The 23612-nt window shown below is 36.0% G+C and overlaps 1 protein-coding gene across 8 annotated transcripts; it reads left to right on the forward strand.

The window, feature by feature from the left end:
* The first annotated feature begins 2902 nt into the window (after window positions 1–2902).
* LOC140557339 (uncharacterized) lies at window positions 2903–14958 on the forward strand. 8 transcript variants are annotated; one of them, XM_072681683.1, is made up of 13 exons: window positions 2909–3123; window positions 6569–6761; window positions 7134–7273; window positions 7376–7464; window positions 7616–7980; window positions 8113–8307; window positions 8713–8744; window positions 9574–9687; window positions 9853–9921; window positions 10692–10783; window positions 12773–12840; window positions 13064–13212; window positions 13378–14958. In XM_072681683.1, exons 2-13 carry the CDS (start codon window positions 6569–6571, stop codon window positions 13510–13512), a joined length of 1641 nt encoding a protein of 546 aa, XP_072537784.1. In that variant the 5' UTR covers window positions 2909–3123; the 3' UTR covers window positions 13513–14958. The 8 variants fall into 8 exon arrangements, with proteins under 8 accessions (XP_072537789.1, XP_072537780.1, XP_072537783.1 ...); XM_072681679.1 differs by having other exon boundaries at window positions 2907–3123; window positions 7616–8307; XM_072681680.1 differs by having other exon boundaries at window positions 7616–8307; window positions 12782–12840.
* The last annotated feature ends 8654 nt before the right edge of the window (window positions 14959–23612 follow it).

Here is a 23612-nt window from a genome sequence, read left to right on the forward strand (position 1 = left end):
TTCCAGTCTGGATTTAGACCCAATCACAGCACAGAGACAGCCCTAGTGAAGATTACGAATGATCTCCTTCTTGCCTCTGGCTACGTATCTTTATTAGTCCTACTAGACCTTAATGCAGCCTTTGATACAATAGATCATACTATATTACTAGAAAGATTAGAGAAAATGGTTGGAATCACAGGGACAGCCCTATCATGGTTCCAATCTTATCTAACAGGACGCTATCAGTTTGTAAAGATAAAAGATTTATCTTCAAACTACGCAGAAGTAAGATATGGAGTTCCGCAAGGCTCAATTTTAGGAACGCTGTTATTTACATTATACATGTTACCACTGGGCTCAGTTATAAGCAGACATGGCGTTAATTTCCAGTTCTATGCAGATGACACACAGCTCTATATATCAGCCAAACCTGACGATAAATTTAGATTACAGAAAATGGAGGACTGTGTAAAGGATATAAAACTCTGGATGTCACATACCTTCCTTCTCCTCAACAGTGACAAAACCGAGGTTCTCCTTTTAGGTCCAAAAGACTCTAGAAATAATCAGACTTAATGTTAGACTTGGCCGATGCTTCCATCATTCCTGGTTTAGCAGCTAAAAATCTTGGCGTCACATTCGACTCAGATTTATCATTTGAGCAACATATGGCTAATATTAGTAGAACAGCCTTTATGCAGCTTAGGAACATCTCCAAACTAAGAAACTCCTTATCACTACAAGACGCAGAAAAGCTAGTACATGCTTTTATTACCTCAAGGCTAGATTACTGTAATGCACTTTTGTCAGGTTGTTCCAGCAGGCACCTCAATAAACTTCAGCTGGTGCAAAATGCTGCAGCCAGGGTCCTTACTAAAACTAGAAAATTTGACCATATTTGTCCAGTTCTATCAGCACATTGGCTCCTAGTTAAATTCCGTATCGAATACAAAATTCTTCTATTAACATATAAGGCCCTACATGGCCTCGCTCCTGAGTACCTGCAGGATCTTATTGTATATTACGAACCATCAAGACTACTTAGATCTCAGGGTGCTGGATTCTTACTCGTTCCCAAAATTCTGAAAACCTCAGCAGGGGGAAGAGCCTTTTCTTATAAAGCCCCCCAACTCTGGAATAAGCTTCCAGATAATGTTCGGGACTCAGACACAGTCTCAATCTTTAAATCTAAGCTGAAAACTTATAAGTTTAGTTTAGCTTTTGGTAATTAATGTTTCTTAGATAAGGGCTGCAGGTCCAGGGGTTCGCGGACCCAGAGAATTGTAGTACACTGAGATGCTGGAGCTGTCGTCTCGCTGCTTACACGCGATCACTCAGGTTTGTTGACGGTGGAGCAGATAGATGCTGGTGTTCTCAGGGTGCGCCCGTGTCCGTGTTACCTTCTGGCTCTCTCCTTTTAATTATACTGTGATAATCAGACCTGCCGGAGTCGTCAGACATACCCTGATGCTGATGCTCAACATTCTCTGCCCTCCATAAAATTCCTCTTAGAAATAACTTTTCTCTTTTTACCTTCTTCGAGTAAATAGCCACCCAGCCCGACCTGCTGGAAGATTGTGGTGAGGTGAGGTCCCCTCTACCTGCGTCTAACCACCAACCCGCCACCACCCATGGCTCACCCGCCTGCCGCTGCTGCCTGTTTGGTGGCCGTGCTGAAACCTAGATGGACTCGTGTCTGTCTGACACTATTAATATCACCACTATTAACTTTCTGTTGTATCTTCTTTGGTAATTTTTAACATTAATGTTTAAATAGTCTGACCAGAGGAGGATGGTCCCCCTTGTGAGTCTTGGTTCCTCCCAAGGTTTCTTCCTCCAGCTCTGAGGGAGTTTTTCCTTGCCACTGTCCCCGTTGGCTTGCTTACGGGGGTCTTTGATCATTCATGTTATTTCTTCTTTCGTCTCTGTCCTTTATTAAGTACTAATTATGTAAAGCTGCTTTGTGACGACAACAGTTGTAAAAAGCGCTATACAAATAAATTTGACTTGACTTGACTCACTCGCCTAAAAAAATAATAAAAAAATAAAGAAAAGTAGATGCAATTAAAATCCCTTTGCTATTGCTATTAAGGTGAATTCATTCTATTGTGTTGAATTAACTGAGTGAACTTTGAGTTGCTTCAATGAGTATGGTGTCATTTAGGGTGATGAGTAAAACTCTGGTTTCAGCTATCTGCTGTCTGGGCATGTCTTTGCCACTCCATTGACCATCAGTGTGTACTCATTCCCCCAGGGTGTACTGTTTTTTTTATTATTATTTTTACAATGGTTAATTCCCTGGCCTCAGTGTTGTAGGTTATGTGAGTAAGCTGAAATTTTCTGGACTGCTGAGTGTGACTCTATGCATGCTGAGTACTGCAGTGTTCATTCTCATTGACACAACATCATACTGTCAGTGTCTTTGCTAGATAAAAAAATGTCAATCAACGTTAATGTCAACAAATAAAAGACTAACATTTGAAAAAAGCAAGGTTACTGAACCATGATTGTAAATTTGGGTTAACACATTATTCAGTGAAATAATATTATAAATAAGAAATATAATATTAAGGGAGATTCAAGATTTAAGACTGACATAATAATAATCTTATAATTATCAATATAAAAAGTATAATAACTATATATATGGGCTTAGCTATATTTGAAAGAATAAAGATTTATTCTAATATACAATGTGTAATAGATGACTAAAAAACATTTTATTTTTTCAACAAAGCTTCACCTAATTTAAGTGGAAAGTTCTGTTTCTGTAGGTGGCGCTGCAGGTCCAAAATTATCCTCGCTGTGATTTCACTATTCAGCGTTTGTCCAGGGTATTGGGTATGCTGTGGCTGTCGCTGCATGCAGTTTGTTTATTGTACGCTGGAGAAACAGTGGGCTTGGTCTGGACTTTGACATAATCGTACAGGCTGCTCTTCAGGAAGCGCAACGAAAGTCTGTGATATCAATCGCCCCGGATCTGCCTTGTTTACTCAGGTTGAGTCCGTTAACGTCATTCCTTTGCCTCCTTCGTTTCAGTCAGACGATCTCTGTTTTGTAGTGGTACAGGACATTTATCAAGGCACATCTCCTCTGAGTAAATGAACGGAAGGACATGGGATTATTCTAGATCTGGTCAAGGTAAACAAAATCTTATTTACTTTTTAAATCACTTTTCTCATACGTTTCAAAGGTTCCTAGGCTACTTTCATGACTGGATGACTGGTCAGTTTCTTAAACGACGAACCTCGAAGTTGTCTACCAAACAAATTGGTTGAGATTTTATGGCAAGTACCAGTGCTGGACAGGCGCAAAACAGTGTAGTGTACTGACAGTGTGTAGTACTTATTAATAAAGGCTTATTTAATTCGCAACGACAGTGAACAGTATATATAACCCTATATAATATAACCCTGCTATAAGATATTAAACTGCTATATAGAACTAATAGTGTTATCAGTGTTCATTTAACACTGGCAAATTTGCTATGTATAGAACTATTGCCTTTACTAAACATCTCTTTTTTAAAGAGCGTTCCTTAATTTTGAGTATTGTACAGACCTTTTTCTTCTCAAATAATAAACTGTATTTTCTAAACAAAATTATAATGCACAATAAATATTCGTTCTGGTTTTGAATTTCTGGCAGCCTAAGGACAGTACAGTGACAGAAACAGCAGAATGGCAGGTTCAGTGGCACATTGCTAATAACCATTTTAGGATTACGTCCTGGCTATCAGTACATTAAAACACAAATTACATATCCACTCTAAAGCAAACTACTTAGCGTCAGATATCTACAACTATGTCTGGTCATTTTCATCAACACAATTTAACAGTAAATCGGGAAATCAGGCACTACAGTGCAGTCACAGAAAATGCTTTGTTATATTATGTGCAAGTCATTTTAACCAGGGAATTTAACTATTAAATATATGTAGATAATAGTAAATTAAACATTGTCAAAAAACAGGCCTTCAGCAGTGCACTGCCTCGTCTTTGAAGACTCCAGCTAGGTAAAGTTAGATATTGGACCTACCTGCATTCAATCTTACATATCATTCTAAATCATCCTGTTTAACTGTAAATAGTCTCTCATTTGGGCTCTTATTTTGAGATGTGCCCAGACTGAACGTTTCCTGAAAGTCTACTGTTGATCCAACACTTCAATTTCATCCCAATGAGAGATTGGTCTCAAATAAGCAACAAGAATGAGGATGATTATTTAATATGAACAAGAGTCATCAAATATATCATAATATGTACAAGAATCATCAGCCCAGTTTGATTGTCACCCAATGGGCTCAAAAATGAGAGGTTTCAGTAGGGTTTCAGGGTTTGGACTAGGCCATTATAAAGGTTTTCTGTTTTTTTTAACCATTGTAAGACTTCTGTATGCTATAGGTTACCTTGATGAGACCTAGATCCAAATGGGACCGGAAACCTGAATTAGTGTTGTTTATGATTACTGTGACCATAGTACTTTGGCTGTGATTAAGCTAAGCATAACAAAATGAAGCAGTGCTGATGTTTAATCTGGCGTGGCAGTGTTATGCCAAAGAGTATTTAAATTTTAACTTTAAGAACCAATGTAGGGTGTCCGGAGCAGTGACACAGGCTTATTATACACAAAGGCGTTTTATTCAGTAACTACAGGGACTTCTGTAGAAACTGGTGGGGCTATTCTCTAGTAATATAAGTTTGTAATAACACTTTTGGCCCTTGGCTAGATGGTTTGTAGGCATGAAGACAATCACATTAAGAACAGTAGCTGAATTATTTTATTGCAAAACATTCCTGAATTCATGTGTACATTTCAAATATTGATTTACACCAAAACTTTAGAGTTACTCTCTCTAGCAAAAATGACATGGATGTCTTTTGGCGTAGATGTGCAAGGCAAAGCCTCAGATGTGTGCTACATTCTACATAAACTATATACACATATTTGGAAAGTTTTGACAAGCTGTTCTGATATTTCAAGCTCGGCTTAAACTCCAACCAGATTTTCTTTCCAGTTTTAGATCCATTGTTGTAATTAGAAACGTTTGGTGGGATTTCTTTATTACCTTGAACTTCAGTTGTTATCTGTTGTTGATTATCGTTCCTGAAATGTAACTTAATGATTACCCTAAGAATAGAAAATGTGGTCAGTTTTCCCTTTAAGATAACTCTGAGATTGTGGGCCTATTACAATGGCCATCCTAAATTTAGTGTGCCAAACTGGGGAATGTGTTAACTGAGTGGTGTGTTCACTGATTCACTTTTTTGCTCATTAGCTTTTGCAGTTCTTACTCTTTCAACTCTACCAGTTTCGGTTGTTCTATATCCTTTTTTTTTACTTTGTTCTTGTTCCTTACCTGAATTAGATATGGTATTTCCAAATTCACACTCTCATTAGTCACTTGGACCTATCACTTATCATACCTTTTAAGTTAAAAACTCTGCCTTCATATAAGCCTCCCTTCATTTAAAGCTGCCAAACCTTAAATTCATGTTCCATTATTCATCTCCTTATAACAAGCAACGCAATCAGGTAGCAACAGCAAACCCAAACACTCCCATTACAAACAACAAAGGTCTGTCTACATGCTCCCAACTGCAGAAGCACCAGGTTCCTCATCAGTTCCACATTTCTCATCACTTGTCCGTATCAGGGAAACATTTATGTAATTTGTGTAAACGTGCCCAGCTAATGGAATAATAAAAAAAGATTGTCAAAATATTTTTTTTCTGGGTAGTCTACTATTTCAATACATCCCAGTGGTACCTCCAAATGATAATTTGTTAGACCCTTATTTTAAAGAGAATAGTAGACTCCCTGGCACAGTATTTACTGTACAATGAGCAGGAAGTATTTATTTCTTATAGTGTTTGATGGGGGAGTGGTAGTTAATCTAGGACATGCTACTTACAGCCCCATTGACAGAAAAAAAAGATTTTCACCAAGAAACATACTACTGAGCTTTTCAATAGTCCTTTGTATTTTGTTATACATCATAAACTACACATAGTATGGACGATTAATCATTTTATACAGTATAGGATCACACATGAGTTTGTGGCTGCTTAGTGCTTATCATTGTCATTGCTAAACATGTTGAATCACACATTTTATTAGATACTAGGCAAAAGCATCAAACATCTTGAGCCTTAATACTTATATGTATGTCTGTGTATTTACATTGACAGCAATGTGTCATATGTATCATACACATACTGCACCCTATAAGCAATCATATTTGAAATTATATAATAATAAATCAATGTAGTGGGACATAAATGCAAGATTTAGGCATTTAGTTTGCATGAAGTTGTGGAGTGTTATGTTTCCATTACTTGTTAGTTTTACCAAACATACAATGTAACCTTTTTTGGATAATATATAAAACCTTTTTTGTTAAGAGTGCCTTGTTTTAATAACTATGTGGTCAGGTACTGATTTTTTACATTTTACCAAGGATCATTTGAAAAAAACTCCATCTAGATTGAGTAAGTCCTTTGAAACACAAATGTTTTGGTATTGGTGTAATGGTGTAGATTTTAATCAAGTTTTGAATTGTTTCATTTTCTTCTTTGCTCCACAGATGTACACACTCCTGCTTTTATTTTACTTAGGAGGAACCACACTGCAACTAGTAAAATGTTTCAGTGATGGAAATTTAGATGAGACTCCAGATGTATGTAATACAATGGCTCCTGATCATGGCACATTTAGAAATTTAGATTTTTTCACAATTGCTCCTCATTGTTTTATTGTCGCACAGTCTGGATTATCTGGTGAGTCTCTATTACAATTCATGTTCCAAACACTCTTATATTTAATGGAACCAAAATGGATCTCATATTAAATGCATTTAATATAACATAAATAAGATGTTCTTATTTCCTGTTTGTTTGTTGTTTTACTCTGTAGCCTGGCTTTACCACAGTTGAGTTAGATTTTAGTCAGACAGTTAGGTGTGTTCTAATGCTCTGCAGGAACAGCTAAATCAACAGGAATCAAAAGACATACAATACAACCAGGCTAACAAAACAAAAACTTGCAGAATTGTAATGGATTATACATGTGCAACTTTTGATTATGTCATTATTAAAACAAATTTATGCTAAAATGATTTATCTTCATATTATTTTAATCACTTTCTATAGGCACTGTGACACTCCGGAGACAGAGGTCATATTTCAGTGGTTTCATGTTGGAAGCAAGAGATATCAACGACAATGTACCTTTGGGTGAATTCAGTCTGTTGAACCCAGAAATCAGCAGACTGCAGACTTGTCATGGCAGTGTAAGTGTCTCACAGTAATTCAAAGTGATTGTTTTAAATGAAAAAGTTAAGTGTAGTTAATAAATATAATTCAACATTCGTTTTATCTTTTTATTTTTCCAGCCTAGTGCTGTTACTCAGATAAATAACCAAGATAAGAATGAAGTAAGTGTGAAATGGACTGCACCTGCACCTGGACAATACTACTTTGTGTAGGTATCAAGAACTATTTTTTTATGAATAATAACAATAACAAGAACTATGAAACTTTTTTTTGGATAATGGCAACATATAGGTCCATTTGTAATAAAAGGTCTAAACATTATTGAGTTCATCATGTGTGTCATTCTTGTGTCTTCGCAGAGCTACCTTTGTTCAGGACTTAGGGTCATGGTTCAGAACATCCTTAAATTTATCAGCAGACTGTGAAACACTCATAAACATTGCTGCCACTTCTGCATCCCAACAAACTACTGTTACTACAACCCTGGTACCCACCTCAGCCACAACATGTGTAAAAACAGAGAGCATTACATCAACCGCTACCACTGTTACCTCTACATCTACATCTGCCCCTAACCAGACATCAGTCAGCACTACTATAACTGAAGTCATTACATCACTGGTAACTTCGCTGGCAACTTCTACAGCATTTACTACATCACCAGACAACACTACTGCTAAAGCTACAACGCCGGTATCCATTGCTACGTCTGATCTTACAACAGGTCTGACAACTAGCACTGTTTCAACAACTAGAACTGTTTCCTCTACTGTTGATAATGGTAATTCGAGCAGCACTTTCGGTAACACTTATACTACAACATCTCTTCTTGCTTCTGCCTCTACCAAACAAACAGAAAACACAACTGTATCTGGCACCATCATATCATTTGTACCAACCTCTACACCTGACCCTACAAAGAACATTACTTCAACATATAGCACTGTAGATGAAGGCAGTACAACTAGCATCTCTGTGAATGTATCTGCAACACCCACCTCTACTCCTAATGCATCAGCTTCAGTTACTCCAACATTTGCATCAACACAGGGTATGACCTCAACAGTTCCCTAGGTACTCCACATCTCTGCTTGCTTCTGCTTCTACCTACCTATCAGACTACACTATTGTGCATGGTTCAACTGCTTACCTGTTTTCCGCTATCAGACAGCACTACTGTAACTCAAGTCACAACATTCTTAGTATCCACTTCTACTGCAAATCCTACACATCAGCTTCTAGAACTAATTGTTCCTGTTCTGCCTAATTAATCCTTTATCTTGTACCCACCTTTATTCAACCCCTCATTATTGTGACAAGACAACCAATGTTATTCATCTGTCTTATTTAACTGTCTGTAGTTTTAATGCTAGGGCTGATTTCTTACTTGTCTTGTTGCCTAATTGTCAGTTTCCATTGCATTTATTGCAATACTGATTTTTTTCATTTTTTACAGTCTCTACTGCACGCCAAAATTGCACATATTCGGTAAGAAGAACATGAACATTTTTTTTAATTTTTTAATTTTCAGGGTGTGCTATTGCTAAAATATTTTTATTATATTCTTGCTTTCATCTTCCTCTATTCAGCAAACCATCAGTACTCATATATTTCCTTAAACCTACACACACACATCTGCAAGACAATCTGCAACAAATAGCAACAGCTGTAACAACAAACATGCCTAGTTTAGGTTTAATTTCCCCAAAATGTAAAAAGTAACTTTCTTTCCATCTGAAGTAAAATGTCCATCTAAATTAAAATATGTAGGCCAAATTTATATATAGATCCATACTGCATTATAAGCACCTTTGTGAATCAAGTATTTAGGTTAGGGAGAGTCAGTCTCAGTATCCCTTTCGGAAGGAAAATAGTGGTGCATCTCTGCTTTATTTTTTTTAAAAGGTAATTAAATAGTCATAATACAACACTTGGTTTTCTACATGACAGGCTGTGTAAAACCTGGAATTATCTTTTTTTCTTTCTTCAATCTTCTAAATAAAAGCTGTAGAATAAGGCCTCTAATGACAATCCCTATCAGAAAACAATTGTACATGTTCTCTTAGAATGGGGTCAACAACTCTGGACCTGCTGGAATGGAGTCCAGCACGGTTCTGTATATTCCTTGCATTCCATTCTTTTTTTTTCTGAAATGCAGGAGTGATCATTATTTTACGAAATAATGTTTTTGACACAATCTGTGCCAGATAATGACCCCACAGTACTGAAAGCAACTGGGTTAGAACATTAATTTGTTTGTCTATTATTTATGTTTGTTTATTAATGTGTGTTTGTGTGTGTGTGTGTGTGTGTGTAGAAATTCGGGACTGACTGTATCTTAGTTCTGCTGTTGCTCAGCTATCTGTTTCTTGCTGAGGTCTTCCTATTGCTGGTGAAACACAGAAAGAGGAAGTGCCTGGTTGCAATGAAGGTAAGATGCCTAAAAAGAACTGAGAAATACTTTAGCATCTCTTCCTCTTTAATCCTAGTAACATATTTGCAGTGTTTAACACTGTCACTGACCAAATCTTAAATGAAATAGAAAAGTGACCCTTTAAAATAATAATAAAAAAACTATCTCACAATCTTTTCACAGGTGTGTTCCATTCTTTCTGTGGTTCTCTCAACAGTGGCTTTTATCCTCTTGTTGGTGTTCACCAAACTGGTAAAAATGAATTTTCTGTTATATTTCATCAGCTAGTGTTTGGTGTCAGACTATAGGGTGCAATACTTTAGCCTTTGTATTATCTATTTTCTATGTAAGCATTTGACTTGGAGGGTGCAGAAATAGCAAGACAAATTAATGTATGTCCATAATCGTTATGAAGTCCTTTACTATAATATTAGTACCACTGACAGCAACATGTGTGGTGTGTAAAAAGTAGGAAAAATAGGCAAGCATAAAAATCTCCCGCTATGTAGTGGTCAGTACTTACCAAAAGTGGTCCAACAAGGGACAGCTGGTGAACCGACAACGGTGTCATGGGCACCTAAGGCTCATTAATGTGATCCATGGAACTTGGATTTAAAGGGTGTGCTGCTAATGCAAGATACCACAGGACGCCTTCTTGCATGTTCAGATCTATTGTAGATCTCTATTTAAATGGGCTATGAAATGAATCTCTTAATATGTTTGTGTGTTTTCCTAATATATGGTCAGATATTAATTACTATTAGTTGTTAAGTAAAGAGATGTTTGCATGTTTTATGTCTCCTCTGGTGGAATTGTGTGAGGTAGAATTGTTGAAAGTTGTGATAAAAGATTTCTTAAACTGTATTAGAAGAAGGTGTTTGTTGCTTTAAGGAAGGTATAAAAACACAATAAAACACAGTGTATTACAGTGTATTAAATAACTCCTTGATTATAAACAGTTATGACTATTCAAGAATTCAGTACCATCTGTTTACTCTCTGTGTGTTTCTGTGTTTGTGTAGGTTGTAGCCCAAGTTTTAACAGGTTTGGCAGTGCTTCTGAACTTGCTCCAAATCATTATGATTTTTTTGTTCAGAGGACCAAGCCATGAGTTGTAAGTATTGCCTGTTTCACTATTTCACAATGTAAATACTGGTTTAAATGTACTGTAAAAGTAAATGGTATGGTAGCTGAAAAGAAAATCAGTTCTTATTTCAGTTTCGTTCTGTTTGGGCTTCCTTTCCTTTTGCTTTCCATTTTGGGCTTCCCCAATACCCAATGCCTTTTACGCAGCACTGAACAGGAAGTCATAGTCCAATGACACCTAATCTTAAATCAGTGTGCTTACTTGCTCTTATATGGGACATGGTCTTCCTTTTTTAAACATGTAGATATTAATCTGCAAGGATACTTTGTCGAGGCTTCTTGGGTTGTGGTTCACATACAAAAAACAATGATCCAGGAAACCAGAAATAGCAGTTCATAAACATAGCTGAGCTGTAAACTGCTGTAAACACATGCAAGACTTGAGCCACATGGTAAAAGGGTACTAATATGAAATTGCCTATTTATATATAGACATAACACAACACAAGTGTAGAGTAATGACTTGAATCATATAATAAATATCAGTATTAATTTCTATTAGTATGTGTCATGCCCACTGAACGTATGCTGCCATTTATAGTACTGCTGTGATTTTGATTATTTAATTAAGCATTCAAATTGCTTTGGATCCTAAAGAGAAATGGTCCGCTCTGGTATTATAGCAGGAACCACAGTGCAATCTACTTCCCTAAAACGTCCTTATTTCAATTGGGTTCAAATGGCAGTTATAGTTTGTATTATAAAATGTTTAATTTGCTTAATAAGACACACATTAAATAGCTGTAAATAATAGGAGTTTCCTAGTGTTGTCATTTATCTTAAATACACAAACCTTAAAAAGTATATAGCAATTCTTTTTTTTTTACTGTATCAATTTGGTGGCTGTCTTTATAGCTGTGAATTTGTGTGTGAGTGAGGGAGCGAGAGAGATAGGATTAAACTTTAATTCTTTATGATTTAAACCAATGAAAGGTGAACTTTTGTCCAAAATTTCAAATAAATGTTTATTATACTTCCCACTTCCTTGTGCTACTGTATGCTGAGACCTGATTGCTGCGATGGTATTCAGTTCATTATTAACATGATTGCATTAGGGAAAAGATAATGTTTTTGCATTCTGCAATGGAAAGCATTGTTTATTGGCTGAACTTTGTCCACCATCAGCCTTGAATGAAAGTCTCTGAGGAAGCTGTCATTATTGCATTATTGGCAGGAAACTACTAAAATAATGGTGTGTGCTGGACTTGTGCTGGACTGACATTTATCACCCAGTTTAATCTGGGATCTTTTACCCTGTTATAGATGTACAATATGTTCAAGCCTATCCAGAATATTTATATATAAAAATGGGGAAATGGTACATGCTTAATTACCATTATTTAAGTTATCTGTATCCCCTGCACACATACTAATGTAATGTCATGCAATCTAATGTATTCACATACTATCACATCTAAAGAACAAGGCACTTTGAGAGCATTCAAAAATCGCTATGGTGAAATAACCTTGTCTTGGCAGGCTCTCCACTAGTCTTTCACATTGCTGTTAGGTGACTTTATGCCTTTCATAGTCTGCAAATTCAGGTAACTCAGCTTTGTTTGATGAAATACCTGGAATAAAATGGCTGCCATACACATAGACATGCCAATTAAAACAAAGAAAATTAAGTGGTATCTTAATTATTTTCCAGAGCTATATATTGAAATACATTGCCAATAGATTGGGATGCTCTGGAGGAGCCATATGTGAGCCTAAGTCCGGAATGTCCAACTGCAGTCTTGAAGGGCCAGTTTTCAGCACGGATTTCTCTGCTCAAACACAGCTTAACTTGACAGTTAATTACCAGGTTTAACCGAAGTGCTGAAGCTTTTGTGAACACTGGCCTCCCAAGACTGAGTTTGGGCACCCCTGACACAAGGCTACCAATTTTTGGACAAAGTGTGTATGATGTTTTCATTAAATCATATTTAATTGTAATTGTATTTTATTTTTGTTGACTTTTCAGAAGGAGACATTTCTGTTGGGCCTTTGGATTGTTTGCCTTTGTAAACTTTTGCTTGATATGTAAGATTTCCTTTTATATTTTAAACATGCTAATTTGTTTGTTTTAAAATGTGGAAATTTAACAGGACAAAAGAAAATAATTACTTTTTGATGTAAGTAATAGAACAATAGAGTGAATATAACCCTCACATTCAATCAATTGCTCTACTTATATACATATTTTCATGATCAGTCCCATTAACTGTGCACCTTTGTGCATTGTTCTTTTCTCTCCTGATTACAGCTGCTGCAATATTTGTTGGACTTTGGTTTTTTAAGAATCAGTGTTTGTGGCTTCTTATAGTGATGGCAGTTTATCTGGCATGCGACTTGCTGTTTTTCTTGTACTTTTCAAATTTTGCATGTAAGGCACTGGAACCTCTGCATCGCAAGGTAAGATCAACTTTTTTACTAAACTAGATAAAATGATCTGTGTGCTTTCAGTGACAAAGTTTTGGGTTTTGTATTTTTTTATACTAAATAAAATATGCATTTGAAGGCCCAAAAAGTTTCAACCCTGCAATAAGTGTTTGTTTCTGTTCTTCTTTTTGCTTTCAGATGACATTGGGTTCTTGCTATCTAGTTAGCCTTATCATCATAATACTCTTAAATGTGGCCTTTACAATAGCCCTTATAGCAGGAATATTTGTGTGTCCACAGTCCTGTAGCGCTTTTTATCCAGAAAATGGCTGATTCTGTGTTGTTATGTTGTTTTCTTTTTATTTGTCTTATTTGCATCTGTTCACTATCAATTCACTATTCATACTTTAAATACTAGTGTACATAGTGTATATATAGTCTACATACAGTATTCTTAAAATGAGAAAACTGAGAAACTGAAATCAGAATAGATGCAAATTATTTTAAAAGAATTGTATCAGACCTAGAGATAGATTTACTAAAAGAAGCAAAATACTGTCAAAATTGACACCAAAGTTTTGTGGTGCAAGTGGCAAGTTGAGCAGGAATTGTATGACCAATGCTTTATAAACCATTTGGCTCATGACATTTTCTTATTCTTCTGCTTATTAGGAGATTTAAAAACGTTTCCTTCAGAACTTCACGATTTTTAAAATAATAGTTAAGTAAAACAAATTACTTGAAGTGTTATATTACTGTTACAGTATTTGTAATCCTGTTCATGGTGAGCATGAACAGGATTACAAATGTTAAGTGCATCCTGTTTATGGTGAGCACTTGGTTATTGGCATCAAATCAACAGAAGCCAAAGTAACAAAGCGACTAATAGTAAAGTTAGTAAAGTACCTTTAGTAATGCAAGAATTGCACAAATAAAAAGTTTTTTGTATGTACTTTTAACTATATATATGATAGTTTTAGTTTATTTCTTCCATTCATCAAATTTGTAATAATGTGTCATGGCAGCTGTTTAATAAAAGTGTGTGGATGTATGCTTAACAAAAAGGTGTTGTCAGAGGAGATGTCATAGCATATCCTCTTTTGGTTCCGTGAAGAAACATGTTTGTGTGAGTGTGAAGAACTTTTTAAAGGTCTACAGGACCTTTACCTGGTGTACTTTACCAAATTAAAGGTTCTATATAACAAACATGGTTCTTTATTAAACTAAAAGTGGTTCTTTAATGACATTACTAAAAGGACTATTTGGACCCACCCAGAGAGAGCAAGACGTGTGTGATCTTTGAGACTACTCCTTATCGATGATCAGTAAACAATAGTTGATCTGGTCTCTACATTAAGTACTTGTAATGCTGATAAGTTCCACCATGGACAGTGGACCAGTGTAGTGCAGTGCTGTCATTTAATGCTGTATCAATGTAAATCTATTTTTAGTTTCTATAGTGTTATGTAAGTAGTATGTATTTTTATTTATAAAATCACTTCTTAATCCATTACTCTGTGGCCTGCATTGTTGTTCTTGGCTGCTGGTGGCACCAAACAGGTCACTAGGATCATTTTGTGCAGCAAATCTTTTAACAACAGTTTTTGTGGCCACTAAAATTTGTAATTTCCAATTCTTGATGCAAGCTTACAAATTTCTCAATATGTAATTGGACTGCTTGAGGCAGTACTTGTACACACAATATAGACCATTGATAGACCATAGAACTGCAAAATTGCATAATCATTAAAAACAATGTTGAAATATCCCATGTTGAAATGTCGCTGAATTGGTCTTTCCTCAGACTATGTGTAACAGTGAACAGTCACTGGCAATGTTAATGAAATATACGCTGCTTTAAATATAATTTGTGGGAAACAAGAACTGAGAGGATAAGGTTAATATCCTAAATCTGATACTGAAAATCAGTGTAACACAGCATTTCCTTCTCTTCCTGGAAAGCAGACAAATGTTTACACAATATTTCTAAGTACACTTCCGTCATAAATGTGTTGTGCATAGATGTGAATCATCAGAGCATTTAATCTACATAGACTAATTAATGTTAAAATTTATCAAATTTAACACTCAGTGTTCATTTAAGATGTTAGAAATGTTATGTAATAAATGGCAATCCAATTTTAGATATGGCGCATTTCATACTAAGGCTTTACATACATTAATTAAAGATACAAATGATCAATAAAATAAAAAAGGTATAGACAGTTATAGACAGAAAAAGGCAAAAAACAGTTACAAGATGTTTACACTTGTCATGGCTGGTTAGGCCAGACACCGCGGGACGAACACTCTGGATGGAGCCAATGCAAGTACTTTTATTTACAGAAAAGGGGTGCAACACAGAGGGTAAACAAAAGCAAGCAATGCAGCAACTAAAGTGACTAAACAGTAAAACAACATAAACTCGACAACTAAAACAGCAAACACAAAAGCACAACTGAGACCGGGGGGGGGGGGCTGTGGGGTGGGTAGCCGAGCTGTAGCCGAGCTCCTTAAGTACCCCCCGTCTCAGGTGAAACACATTACTAAACAAGACATGACATAATTAACAAAACCAAGAACATGTGAGACGACAACCAAACTGAACCAAACATATGAACATGAACAGAACACTGAACCAACACATTGAATCAAACTACAACTGAAACTCAACAAAAGTCTTTAAGGGAACCTGCGGGCTGCGGCTCGAGTCCGCCCTGGGGGCGGGCGCGATGACACGGGCCTGACAGTACTCCCCTAAAACAGCATTTCAAAATCTATTCTGTAGCTCACCAGAATCCAGTCCATTACAGTAATGTTCTCCTTTTATATAAAAGTGTCCCATGACTGAAACTGTGAGTCATCACAGTTTAATGGCAGCTGTGTTAGTATGTTTTGAGAGAGTGCCTGATAGAAGTAAACCATTTACTCATCAGATCATTGGTTACAAATTTAAAGATGGTTAGATGGTCAGATGGCAGAGTATTGAGACAGTATGTTGATGATGTAAGGTTTCCTCTAGCCACAGTTTCTTGTTATTTCTGTTAAGTTGTCACATGGTAACCTTGTAGTTTCTGAGTAGTGGCCTAGGTTCATTATTTTGCTGTGTTGTTTTTGGTGGTCATTTGCTTTAATGGTTAATCAAATCTGTTTTATTTTTGCCCTGAAAAAGCCTCTGTGGAAAGAAGCTCTAATGCTGCCTGTTTTCTTACCCTGTCAACTATTCTTGCACTTATGTTCAGCTTTCCTGCATTCTCTGCTACTACAGTTTTCTTCAGTTTTACCATGGCAAAGACACCCAGTTAACTAGGAGTGTATCAAAGTGCTTAAAGTTGATGACATTGCTATGACCTCTATAAACTAATGACTAAGACAGGAGCCTGTTTGAATAACTGGAGAAGACAGTATGTCAAAGAAAACAGAAATAGTCTGAAAGGGCAACATTAACCATGGTTGGATATGTCAAGGCCTTTAATAATAACTACATTCAGAGGATGGCCTCAAGTGGGTAGCCTCTTTTAACATGCTGTGATAGAACAAATGTATCAAGTCAGGTATAAAATACTTTGGAAATAGGACAACTGTGGTATTATCTACGTAGATGTTAAAGTCACAAGTTCAGACGTTCAGCAAAGAGGTGTGTAAATGATTCACAGTTCAATTCTTTGGGGTGTAATGACATTGCATTTTGTGATAACTTTTTATCATTTTTATCATGTGTGTTTTTAGGATGTGTATCCTATCAGATTTTCATAATGCTGATGGGGTGTAACATTTAATGTCAGTTTGCCAGGTTGGTTGCAAAGCCAAACAAAAGTGAGCATTTAAAAATACAGTACTAGAACTCTTGTACACTTGGCACTTTGTGATAACAATGTCATGACCTTTAAGAGCTCTAGAAACATGCCCTGAACTGTCTTGAACAGCAGAACCTTTGTACAAATAGTATAGACAAATATAAAACACAGAGAAATCTGACCATTATGTGTATTTATATGGTATGGAAACGTAAACGTTAGTGTCTGGGATTTTAGTAGTCAAACAGGGAAGGGCCAGGCATTTTAAAAAACAGAGAGCATTTTATTAGAAGAAAAGAATTTTGTAGAGCTATCCAGGTATATCCCAAAATGGTGGGATTATCAGAAGCATGTTTTCCAACAATAAAGTTAGCAGCTGCACCAGGGCTGATAGAGAAAAATGTCAAGAACCCCAAATTATGTTTTTTAGTGTCACAAAGTCCAATGCTCAAGAGCATGTGTAGGGCACAGCAGAGCACAGTTTTGCTGTACTTTAGTCTGGAGAGCTCTCACTGTGAGTTATATACACATATACACTTATATATACATAAAAAACCTTTGTCTTTTTTTTTGTGTATTTAAACATATGGACATTTGATCTTTACAATATTGGGAGATGGAGGTCATTTGACTAAACACATAAAATTTAAAATAATAATAATAATAATAAATCAAAAAATGTCATTAATAAAATGTTTTATATAATTTTATGGTCAGAAATATTTATCTGATACTTCTGTCAAAATTCCTACATGCCATCGGAATATAAGATGATTATAAGGATGTACTCTGAAACAACATAAGATATATATGTTAACATATTTTACCCCACATTAGGTTGTGCTCCACTCTCCCCTACCTCTTTGAATGAACGTTTTATGCCATTTTAAAATCATGCATAATCTGGAACAGCTGTGTTACAACACACCACCAAACTCTTTAAAGATGTTCATGTTTCCAAACTGTCTAAAGTTTTGCTAAGAGGAGCCTAAGGGGGTATTTGGTGGCTCAAATTTTTTGATAGTCCTTTACACATGTAAAGATTAGAGGATTTTAATGTAATTTTATACAAAAACACTAAATAAGTTTTTATTTCTGCATTCAGGACTTGTAATAATACAAGTAACAATAATGAATATTGACGTGTGTATGACTAACCAGTGTTGGCCACATACACTTCACTTGTTATTATTAGTCCCTGCATACAGGAACTTCCTCATTGCTTTGAATGTATGTGGAACATTTCCTTTTAGCAATGAACATGTTTACCTCACACATCACAAGGCAATGGGATTGTGTAGATTCTATCTAATAAAGTTTCCCTTCATTAGCTGTACTAATTACAAAACAAATCACAAGTATTGTTATGTCACATTACCACAGGTGTGAAGGCAAGTTAAGTCTCACAATATGTAAATGTCTAGTATATCGCTGCTGTCCAAAAACATGAAAAACATTTATCTCCATTTTTGTTCGTTTTTAGTTTTCTTCATGGTTTGACCCGTGTAGCTGCCCTGTACACCTGTAAATAATTATGGGTGAATAGAACAACAGAAATGCTCCAAATTACTTCAAATAAATGTTTGTTTTACATTGATTTTAATTCATTTAAAGTTAAGAGCATTTTTGCTTTTTTTTCTTTCTTTTTTTTTCCTGCTCTATGGTCAGGAAGTATGATCTTGTGGAGTCCGGACCATTAAAGAACTTAATTAAAGAGTTAATTCTAAATCAGAGGTGATCATAATATTTTGGTATGAGTGTGTGTGTGTGTGTATGAAACAAATGCACACATAGTTTCACATAGTTTCAAGGTTTGTCTTAGTCATGCTGTTAAATTACCCAATACTAGTGTAGAATCCCACACATTAGTTTTCTGTTGACCTTTGTATGTATCTATCACATTGTATCTGTTCACATTGTTATTCTAGTCTACAGTCGTGTCTGGTCGCATTTTAATCTATTTTAATCTTGCAACAACAAACAGAAACAAGAATGTTTCACACGGTACACACACGCGCACACACACAACACTTATTGTTCTGTATTTATATCAGCAGATATATAAGCAGTAATATGTATACATATATATATATATACATACATTGTAAAATATGTCTTAATCTGCTTGTGGCTGGTTTAGGAGACACAGTAAGTAGAGTTACATGTACTTACATGTAACTGTCACATGATGCTGCCAAGAGGACAATGTTGGATGAATATTTCTGGTCAGTATACCACTCGTACCAGCGCAACAGAATGAGAATGACTCATCGCTCAAATAATACCTGCTCTATGGTGGTCCTGACCATTGAGGAACATGTTGAAAAGAGGCTATGCAGTAGGAAGTCTGCAGAGAAACAGATGGACTACAGTCTGTAATTCTGCAAAGAACCTTTATTATGATCAATGGATCACAACCTTTCCTTGAACAGGAAATAGTTTACAGAATTAAATGATGTCCTTGTATGAGGACACCAGGTTTATTTTCTTTTTTATATTTCTTTTACAAATAGCTATTAGCTTTACAAATTTTACAACCAATGAATTCCATGGCAAGGATAAAAAATATAACTTTGTTTCAATATAAGTGGTTAAAACAAATAAATAATGACAACATCAAAAACACAACCAAACACAACCTTTCTGTCACAGAACTTCGAGAAGGCAACATCTTTGCTTCTTTTAAAGTAGCAATAATTAATAAGATGCCAGTCAAGGTTTACAAAACATCTACAGAAAACAAGTACAGAATCAGCCCTGGCTAAAGTGGTTAATTATTTATCAAATGGTCTCATTTTCTTGTTGTGTTTTAATCTTGGTACTGTTGAATGCATGTTCTGCATTTGACACTATTGATCACAATCTTGTTCCATGGACAAGTTCTTTCTTGATTTAGGTTCTATCGGACAGACAGGTATTAGTTGGTAAGTGTGAATGGAGATCTAAAAGAGTCTAAAAGAGTTTGCTTTTACGTCTACAGCTCAGTTACATAGAATGGAAGACTGAAAAAGAGCTTGGATGAGTTGTATTCTTCTAAATAAAGTCGTTTGGTTAGGTACGACTTCTGCAGGTGACGAACTTTCAGACTGTCCCCCTCGATTTTAGTTTGACATTTTTCATTGAAACCAAAAATGATTGAATGTTTTTTGAGTAACACTTTACATGGGGTTAACATTTGATCATGAATCATGAGACTAGATTGTTGTAATAGATTATATATGTCCCTGCTGTCTCACTACACAAGATGGTCTAGAATTCTTCAGCCTGTATTCTTATTCTTCTTCTTAAAGTCATATTACCCCAGTCCTATATTACTGCCAGCCTATCAAGTCTCAAAAAGAATAGGATACAACATACATTTATCCTTTAATTAGAAATTTACTGAGATAGGGAACTATACTCTTTTTTTTTTTTTTAAACACTACAGCAAATGTTTTACTGTAAACGCCACTAGACAGTGTCTTAACCTGTCCTTATTTTAGAACACCACTTCTAAGTTGATGTAAAAATGTATAGGGTAATGCAAAGCTGTTGTCATTATAAGATGATGTTACGGTGGTGGTCTAGAAAGTAGCTGAAGAATATTATGATATTCCTGTGTGTCTCAAAGTTCTTGCCCTGCCACCATAAAATAGTGGGGATTCACTTATTAGATTTCTGTCAGACAGATGTAAAAAAAATAATAATAATAATAATTAATTAAAAAGTAGCTGAATCTGAAGACAACCTTATCTTCAAAGTATTGATAGCATCTGTCTCATTGACATACCAGCATTCCAACATTCATGTTCGTTCTGTGGAACTGAGATAAGCTTACATGGCAATAGATCCCTTTATTTATTTACTTTTTTATGGTAGGCATACATGAACTATGAACCTTCTTTCATTATGTCTATTTGTCAATGACAATGAGCTGAAATGTATGATTAGAAATCCCATGACGCAAAAATAAGTCCATATCAGCTTGACAGAATGACTTTTTATGTAACAGGTTTAACGTTACAAGGATCTAGACACAGCTGTCTGCTCTTCACCAGGTTTATTCAACAGTAGGAAAAAAAAACTTTATTATTATTTTTTTTAATACAGGATTATTAGGCCACTTTAAGCAAATCAGCAAAATGTCAATAAGCAAAGTACAATATGATTCTGCTGCTGCGCCTGATGCTAAAAATATTTAGGACAATGGTCCCTTTGTTAATATGTTGTTTCTATGTACGTCACAAAGAAGAATTTGTCAGCAATGCTTTTAAGATAAAAGCTTCCCCCATCTTTCCGGTTTCTGCTTCACGCCTTTCATTTGGGGTGAGTGCATTGTGGAGGCTTGCTCTGTAATGGGTACACCTCATATAAAGGTTATATATAAATAGCAATAGTAATAATAACGACTACATGAAGTAATAAGCAATGAATTAACAGAGAGAATCTAGCATGTTTGCTTTGTTTTTTTAATGATGAAGCATTTTTACAGTGGTAATTGCAGCTATGTGTAGCAGGAGTGGCTAAGGTACAGAATAGCAACTAATTTGTTAGGAATGACAAACACTGAACATCTGACAACAGATCCACAACCTAGTATTGCAAAATAGAAGTCTGTGCATTCCTGGAAGGTGAATCTTTTTTTTCCATAAAGGTCATTACTGAAACCAGATATGAAAAAAACAGAACTATGCACACAGCCATTTTCAAAAGCTCTATTATATTAAAAAAAACAATAACTTTAAACGTTATCATCTCAGTTTCTTTTACACCTTTCTCCTCTTCATAAAAGCTTATTCCTCTCTCTAACTTCAATATTGTGTCCCTCATTTAATGCTTACTATTCTCAGGCTAGAATTAATTCAAGTTCACAATATACCCTATATGGACAAAAGTATTGGGACACCTTCACATTCGTTGTTTCTTCCAAAATCAAGGGTATTAAAAAATATGAGTATATCCTCCTTTTGTTTGCATAACCATCTAAGCTTTCTAGGGAAGGCTTTCTACTAGATTTTGGAGCACTGTTGTGAGGATTTGAGCATTTATAGCATTACTGGACAAACTGAGACCTACACAACCGAAAGTCAAAGACTAGACTGAAGCAGTAGAGTAATTTTTCAGGATTTTACATAAATATTGTGCAGCTTCACCAAAGCAGTCAGCATGCATCAACATGAGCATCAACATGATTCTCATGATTTTCATTTTATTAAATAATAAAAATACAGTGATACACTGTATATCATTAACTGTCAAATCACGATGCTACCATTCTGCTGTACTGCCCAGTGGACCACATCAATCAGCGCAATCAATCCTCAAGGACTGTATGTTAAGGCCTTTAACAAGTGTGTTACCTTGTTTTTGTAAAATTTTCAGGCAAATCTACTTGGACAGGGATTATCAGCAAAATACTCCTGACGTGGGGAATTTCCTGTAGACTGGAATTTCTGCCACTGCCGGTAGACCTGTGTGTCTGTACGCTTCCATACACCTGCAGATTCAGCTACTTCCTCCACAATATGGGCTTTGTGCAATCCAAATGCAATTACTCCTTTTTGCCAATCATTAACATCTGCTTTGCAACCCATTTTCCACACATCCAACAAGCCACTCACTGAACTCTACCACCTCTTCTCAGTCTATGAATCCTGTCACACACCCGCAGGAATTTATAGCCTGATCATTCGTATGCATCGCCATCTGCAGGAGCCTGAAGTTACTACCACCTTAAACAGGTAACTAATGTTTTTGTCCTGGACGCTTATTAGCCTTACCATGCTCAATGCACAGCTCCAGCTAGAAGGGTATAAACCCCCAGCCAGAGCTATGAAGCAGTGGAACTGTGTTCTCTGGAGTGATGAAGCTCCATTTCATGCTTTTTGGATGAGCTGGAGTGACAGAACTGATCATTCAACATCAGTACCTGACCTCACTGATGCTGAAAAGCAATCAAATCCTTCTCACAGCAAATGCTTCACCATCTAGTGTAAGGCCTTCTTGTGATAGTATGGGCTGATACTTCAGAAGTGGGACAAACTGCATGTTAATAACCTGGATTTCAGAAAAAATGCTGGATGAGCTGAATCTTTTTAAATCACTCCTCAGACTACAACTATCTAAAACCTTCTTTCTGAATGCCTTACTGATCTTCACCACTCACTTCAGTAATCAAGAGCAAACCAGACTAAATGTCATGGCTTCTTACAAATATGAGTTTATCCTGCTGTTGTTGCCGTAACCGTCTGGGCTTTCTACTACATTTTGGAGCACTGCTGTGAGGATTTGATTGTACTAAGGGACAAGAGTATTAGTGAGGTCAGAATGTTAGATGATCACCACCATACCTCATACCCAACTCCCAGATTCATCCCAGAAGTATTAGATGAAGCACCATTATTCCAGAGAGCACAGTTCCACTGCACCACAGCAGGGGGATTTATACCCCTCTAATGACATCAGGCATGGCGCCAATAGGTTCATGTTTATCTGCTCTAGAGAGTCCTATTCTATTGGCAACACTTCTCTACATGGATTAGAAGCTGTGTGTGAGCATCTGAACATATGCGTCAGCAGTGGGTGTCCATAAGCATTTGGACACACAGTGTAGTAAGTAACAAAATAATCATTGTCGTGTTACTTTCTGTTTATTTT

Source organism: Salminus brasiliensis, chromosome 6, assembly GCF_030463535.1.
Source record: "Salminus brasiliensis chromosome 6, fSalBra1.hap2, whole genome shotgun sequence".
NCBI classification, from domain to species: domain Eukaryota; kingdom Metazoa; phylum Chordata; class Actinopteri; order Characiformes; family Bryconidae; genus Salminus; species Salminus brasiliensis.